A 7578-nucleotide genomic window follows, 5' to 3' on the forward strand; every position below is an offset into this window, starting at 1 on the left:
AAAAAAAAAAAAAAAAAAAAAAAAAAAAAAAGAAAGAAAAGAAAATTCACAACTGCAATTTGCTTGTATAGCTACTCAGTCACAAATGTGCCAATGCAATTCAATTCTGAAAGGGCCTTCTCTGCTTATCACCTGAGTCTTCACATAATAGAAGTCAACTTTCCATGCATTTCTTTCCCTAGTTCCTCACCACAGAGTCTTCAGAGGCAGGTCTCACTGGGAACAGACTAAGGCTTTGGGCCCCTAACTAATAACTGAGAGCTACTTAATGTCAGCATGAGATGGATTACCAAAGCTCAGTTCTGGAAGGGTAGTCAGAAAAAAGAGCATGGCATATTACACATACTGCAGATCACACAAGTAAAAAATACTACAAAACTGAAAAAAACTAAATTTATCTCTGTGAAGTTAGTGAAAAGTATATTTAGACACGTGCATGTGTCTAAGTAGAGAAATGTTCTGGAATAGAACCTTTTAAGAATTGCTATTCTAAATTAAAGAAAACAAACAACAAACCACACTGGGTATCTAAATACTACATATGTCAACCAATGAATATACTCTCTCCCAACTATCATTTGGCTTAAAATCTTGGTTAAATTTACTTTTTGGCCCAAACTATATGGAAGAAAAGCAAATAAAACAGCCATTTCTCCAAAGAAGAGGCCATATATATGAATGAACATTTCTATTCAAAATAAGGTTTCTCAGGACTTTTTTTTTAAGTTAGGCAGGGTCTCACTCCCTTCATGCAAGCTGGAATGCAGTGGTACAATCACAGCTCACTGCAGCCTCAACTTCCCAGGCTCAAGCAATCCTTCCACCTCAGCCTCCCAGGCAGCTGGGACTACAGGCATGTACCACCATGCCTCAATAGGTTTTTCAGAACCCTTATTTCAATAAGCCAGGCAAAGTAACAACTCAGAAAACCTACCGTTGACTTAATGTGGGATGCTTTAGCAAATGCCTCAGCCACGTGTTTCTTATCACGTTTCGAAGTTCATGGTTATTGCGAGCTGACAACACGCCAACTACCACATCATAGTGACTAGATTTCCACTGAGGAAATAAGGCCAACTGATCTAGGAATAAGAACAATAAATCAGAAATAAGTCATGTCTCAATTACTGTGAAGTTCAATAGGTATCATGAGTTTATTAAAAAGCTTATGTTTGTAGGAAATTCAGATAAATACAAAGAAAAAAAATTTAAATCACATATAAACCCATTATCCAGAGATAACCACTAGTAACATTTGGTGTAGAGTCTTTTTGTCTTTCATGTATATGTATGTATTCATGTTCACATAAGTATATAAATTCTTCCAAACAAACAAGCAAGATGTTTGTGGTAAGAATCTGTTTCAAAACGCAATGTAGCATAAAAACATATAACAGTAGGCAGTAAGAGTCACTTAGGCCACAGTTAGAATCTGGGCTCTCCATATATTAGCTATATGTTACTTAGCTTCTTGAGCTTCAGTTTCCTTAAATACAAAATGGTTATAATACTTCTCATGAAGCTCTTGTAAAAGTTAAATGAGATAACATATATAAAGGTCTTGACTTGGTATTATGCATATAGGGAGGCATTCTATGGCAACTAAAAAAAATTGCTTTGAAAAGCGAACTCCTACATTAATGTTAGTTACTCCATTTGGGGGATGAAGTTGAGGGACTTCCCTACTGGAAAGTAATGCAACCTTTATTTATGTCAATGAATTCTATGGCCACTAAATCTTTTACTACCTACTATATATTCTAAAGAATGACGGGAAAGCAACATTTTTAGTAAGAAAATAAAGTAACAAGTCATTCTGAACGGCTCATTTTTTATCGTCATAAGGTCTAATGGGCAGAATTACACTTCCATCTAAAACTTGTCCTTAGAAGACAGAAGAGAAAGATATACTTTGCCCTTGTTTTTCATCACCAGTTTTAAGGCCTGAGAGCTACAAGCTTATATATAGCTCTGATGAGGTATCCATTTCATCTCTTTCTCCAGTGGTGGGAACTGATCCAAAATGTTTCCAAAAATAAATTATTGAAGCCCAGAATCTTTACTACATTAAATGCAATGTTTTTATATACTAAGTATTCAGTCTAAAAGACAACCAAACCACGTTGATCTTTTTTTCAAAGGCCCAATTAATAAAAACAGATCTTTCTACTAGGATAATTTTAATAATATTGTGTACTTTATTTTCCACAATAAATATATTTCTTAAAATGTTCCATTCCAAATGGAATAGAGGTATTTATTATTTCACCCTATGATGAGTCTCGTACTAAAATGAGTTCTTTTATAAAGACAGAATTTATTTTTAAATAAATTCAAATTTTCAAAGCTTATTAATAGGCCATGTTTATTGAACACCTAATCTGTGAAACACACTACATATAGAATATCATTTAATGTTCACAAGCCTATGAAGTAGGTAATTGTTGAACAAATGAAACACACAGAGAATTCAGTAACTTGCCATAAGTCAAAGAGCTTGGAAATGGCTGGGCTAAGCTTTAATCCCAGGCAATCTAACTCTATTCTTTATCACTGTTTTATTTTATAGCTATACAGCTTAATATAGCTTATCTGAGTCTAAATTCTGATCTTTTTATCCATAATACGAGTGCAACTGAATTAGCAATAAGCAGATCACTGAACATGCTGGTTAACACATCAGTTTTTTTCAACTCATGGCCCAGAACATTTTTTCTCAGATACGTAACTGTATGATGTAAGTTGTACCTAGTGCTGGAACTCACTCTAAACGAGTGTCTGAATTTGGAGACTAATTTAAATAATTATGTAAAATTGACAATATGACTCTTCACCTTTTTCAGAGAGAAATATTAAGTACATTCTAGTGTCAGGAAGGAGGCAAAGGTAGTGGTGACCAGCCAGTTCTGACATTGATTCCACAGCCAACATTTTGTATTATCTTAGTAAAAAGTTATTTAAATCCCTGTGCTTCAGCTTCTTAGAGAAAACTGATACAAAAAAAGTCTTTGGATCTTCTATTCCATTTGTTTCAAAGCCTCATCTCAAAAGATTAAAAGCCGTAGAGCAAAAATCACATTTAATCTAAATGCCTCATTTATCTGACATCATCAGTAAACAAGGATGCTGCACAAAAGCAATTTTTCAAAATATCGTAAACATCCCTTTTAATGCCAAACATTTACTACCTTATTTTTAATGGTTTATCAAAGAAAATCTTTTAGAAATAGATTACATAGAACATAATTTAATCTTTTCTTGATGAAAGACTCAAAATATTCATGAAAATTTCTCAAATCTAGGCTGGGTAAGGTGGCTCACGCCTGTAATCCCAGCACTTTGGGAGGCCAAGTCAGGTGGATCACCTGAGGTCGGGAGTTTGAGACCAGCCTGACCAACATGGAGAAACCCCAACTCTACTAAAAATACAAAATTAGCCGGGCATGCTGGCACATGCCTGTAATCCCAGCTACTCAGGAGGCTGAGGCAGAAGAATTGCTGAAGCTGGGAGGCAGAGGTTGCGGTGAGCCAAGATCATGCCACTGCACTCCAGCCTGGGCAACCAGAGCAAAACTTCATCTCAAAAAAAAGAGAAAGAAATAAAAAGAAAAAAAGAGAAAATTTCTCAAATCTATCCCTTTGTCATTAATTCTAGCTGCTGCTTAGTTAAGTCTGTTTTTTCACCTGGACCAGGACAAGGGCATCCTAACTGGTTTTTACCTGACTTCTCCATATTATTGTCAAACAAGATTTTTCTAAAAATAATAAATACAAAGATAAATATGTGGCATGTGAAAATCCCACAGATTATGGATGTAAACTACTTTTTGATCTTATTGTACCTCTCTGTCACTGTCAATCCTCCCTGCTTCTAATCCATGTCTAAGCTGCTTTTGTTCAACTGCTTTACTTTACATGCATTTCTCTTTTTCTTGCAGAAGGGAAGTAACACAGGATATTGTGGTCTTTTAGGGAACTACTTCCAGATATATTGAAGTCAAATTTCAGAAATACAGGTTTTTTTAACCACATACCATTAATGTAAATTAGCTCAACAGACTCCTGACTACTGTGTCACACAGTACAAAATCCGAAGTAGACGCATAATAAATACTTAGGTAAGAATGTTGCTCAAATTCCTAGCTCCCCTTACCAACCTGGCTCTAAACTCTTATCACCTTCTGTTATATGCTACAAGAAGAGAGTGCCTAGTTGATTCTGGTGTCTAGAAACAGAAAAAAAGTGCTAAGAAGTAAACATGATACAGAAGGAAATAATGATAATTCACAAAAGAAGAAAGGTAAATAGCAAACCTATAGAAAAAATGTTCAACTTCACTAGGAATCGAGTTTGAATTAGAGCAACGGGATACCAGTTTTCTCCTACATTCAAGCTGATAAATGTCTTCTTAAATAACTAAATGATGGGTACTTCAAGGAAATGTTAGTGATCTCAAGAAAGTGTCTACTCTCTTTCATTGCTGGAAGGAACGTAATTTGGTACAGTCTTCTGCAAGGCAATTTGGCAACATATGTCAAATAATTTAGAATGGTATAACTTTGTCCAGCAATTCTAAGAACTCATTCTAAAGAAATAATCAGTGGTACACTCAAAAGATTTTTATTAATCACAGTGTCACCAATTAATAACGAAAAACTGCAAGCTACCTAAACGCATAAATAAGGGACTCGTTAAATAAATTATGGTGTAGCTGTATGACAGAATACCATGCAACCATTAAAATTACATGTTAATTGCATCATTAAACATTATTCTATTAATGTATTAAGATAAACAGGCTATAGGAACTATGTACATACTAGACGGTTCCATTTCTGTAAATTACAGAAGTAGTCAAATTTCTGCCACTGGTTACCATCCCTGCCAGCAACAGAACACAGCATGAAGGGGACTTCTGAAGCATTGATAGTTTTCTTTTTTAAAATTTGGGTGGTGATTAGTTGGGTGTTATCAATTTGTGAAAATATATCAAGCTGCGCCAATTTTATTCTCTAGATTTATTCATTCAAATGATAGAGCATCTCCTATGCTCATTGTTCTAGATGGCATAGATACAGCAGTAAACAAAATCTTCACAATGTCAGGAATAAATCAAAATCCCAAGCAAGCTCCCTGAGGGTAATGTAAGGGCCAAGGGAACGTTTTCCCTCTGAAGGTTCAGTGAAAATCACTGACAAGAGACTGATTAACAGGAGAAAAGGTATATAAACTTATTTGATCAGTTTTATATGACATGGAAGCCTTCAGAATGAAGACCCAAAGATACAGGAGAAATTGCCCATTTCTGTGCTTAGGTTCAACAAAGTATGGACAGCTACGTGATAAGACTGGACAGAAAGGGTAAGAACTTAATAGATGGAGTGAGAAAACCCAGGAAGGCCTGCCTGCCTGTCCGGAGTCTTCTTGTCCTGAGTTATATTCTTTCCTTCTGGGTATGGGATAGGATCCAAGTCTTTATAACCTGTAATCAAAGAAGGTAGACTAGGTAATTTTTATATAGAAAGGTGGGTGGCGGGGGGTAGTCAGAGTAATATTTTTATGTTTTATGGTTGGCTTTGGGGAAGAGGAATTTTAGTTTCCATGGCTAGCCTCAGGTAAGCATGCAAAGCCAGAGAGAGGACAGCAGCAGCAGCTCAGAGAGGGCTGCTTCTGAGGCCTTATTTTGGGGTATCGTTTTTTTCTGAGACCTTACAGTAAGGACTATGTATTTTCTTTAATGTGTAATATATCCTGAGAGTCTGGCAACCTGCCTGACTCTGCACTGAGAGTGGACATCCAAAAGTACATTAAAGTCTAAGGGAGGGCCCAGTGTGGTAGCTCATGCCTATAATCCTAGCCCTTCAGGAGGCTGAGGTAGGTGGATTGCTTGAGGTCAGAAATTCGAGACCAGCCTGGCCAACACGGCCAGTCTCTACTAATAATACAAAAATTAGCTGGGCATGGTGGTGCACACTTGTAATCCCAGCTACTTGGGAGGCTGAGGCAGGAGAATGGCTTGAACCTGGAGGCAGAGGTTTCGGTTAGCCAAGATTTTGCCATTACACTCCAGCCTGGGCAACAGAGTAAAACCATGTCTCAAAATAAAAAAAAGAAGTCTGAAGAAGGCTGACATCAAAACTGATTGCTCAAAATAAGCCCCAGAGTCTTAAAAATCAAACCAAAATTCCACTCCTATGTGCATGCTTTGGAAGAGATCAGTCACAAATAGATATAAATCTTGAAAATGAAGTCCTGGCGCCTTGGCTCCCACCTGTAATCCCAGTACTTTGGGCGGCAGAGGCAGGCAGATCACAAGGTCAGGAGATCAAGGCCATCTTGGATAACATGGTGAAACCCGGTCTCTGCTAAAATATAAAAAATTAGCTGGGTGTGGTGGTGCGCAGCTGTAGTCCCAGCTACTTGGGAGGCTGAGGCAGGGGAACCTGGGAGACAGAGGTTGCAGTAGGCCGAGATTATGCCACTGCACTCCAGCCTGGTGACAGGGCAATACTCCGTCTCAAAAAAAAAAAAAAAAAAAGGAAATCTATCACAGATTTAACAATAAGGACAATTATCATACACAATATCAAAGACACCTCCCAAAACACCACACTAGCACAGGCATCAGCTGCCATCAGACTATTGCACCTGTCTAAAACTTATGGCTTGTTTACTAGGAAATGGGCACTGTTCTGCATGTTTCACTAATTGAATCGTCACAGTAAGTCTATGAGATCATAATTTATAAATAAGGAAAGTGAAGCATAGAGACATGATTAGCATTTAGGGATAATTTTGGAAGAACCTGCCCCAGGCAAAATTACAAAGCAAGCTCAGTTTGTTTTTTGACCTTCTACTTGCCCTATGTCTGTTTCCATTAGATACTGTGAGCACCTTGAGAGCAGGGACTAGGCATCCAGCACAGAAGCTATGTTGAGTGACTATGTATCTGTTGAGTGACTATGCTGCTTTCTTTTGTTTTCTTTCTTTCCAGATCCACTAGAAAGAGATGCCTTCTTTTGTCACATTGTTTTTCTAAATTAACCGTTAAATAATTCCTATTTAGGGCATTCCCAAAATGAGTATTCTGTCATCAAGATATCCTATGTTTAGATTCCTTAGTCTGATCGTTATCTCCACCTGCATTTTTCTCTGTCACTCTTAGGTGTGCTGGATTTCACTTCCTCTTTACCGGTTGCTTTCCCTCACTGGTTTAAGGGAAGTCATCACATTAAAAAAACTGCAGATTCTGGTACTCACTCACTCACTTCATTTAGATCCCTCCTCAACTGTTATCTCTTCAGAATGGAAGGGGCTTCCCTGACCTATTTAAAAACAATCTCTTTCATCTCTTAACGCTGCTTTATCTTTTTTCGCCATACTTATCACTATCCGATGTGATAGTTATAATTATTTCCTGATGCTCTGCCTCCTCTTCTAATTTGTAAACTCCCTGAGGGCAGGGAGTTTAGCTTGATTACTGCTCTAATGCCACACCTACAACAGGAGCTGGCACACAGCAGGCTCTCAAATATTTGCTGAAGCAACTGCCAGCCAGAGAGCTTTTTTTTTTTTTTT

The 7578-nt window shown here is 37.3% G+C and overlaps 1 protein-coding gene across 1 annotated transcript in view; it reads right to left on the reverse strand.

The window, feature by feature from the left end:
* Nucleotides 1-7578, reverse strand: part of B3GALNT2 (beta-1,3-N-acetylgalactosaminyltransferase 2) — a 58621-nt gene that overhangs the window by 48238 nt on the left and 2805 nt on the right. Inside the window, exon 2 of the mRNA XM_017526576.1 lies at nucleotides 935-1082. Within this exon, the coding sequence (XP_017382065.1) occupies nucleotides 935-1082 (148 nt within the window). The remainder of the gene's footprint in view (nucleotides 1-934; nucleotides 1083-7578) is intronic.

This window comes from Cebus imitator, unplaced genomic scaffold, assembly GCF_001604975.1.
Source record: "Cebus imitator isolate Cc_AM_T3 unplaced genomic scaffold, Cebus_imitator-1.0 Scaffold42, whole genome shotgun sequence".
NCBI lineage: Eukaryota > Metazoa > Chordata > Mammalia > Primates > Cebidae > Cebus > Cebus imitator.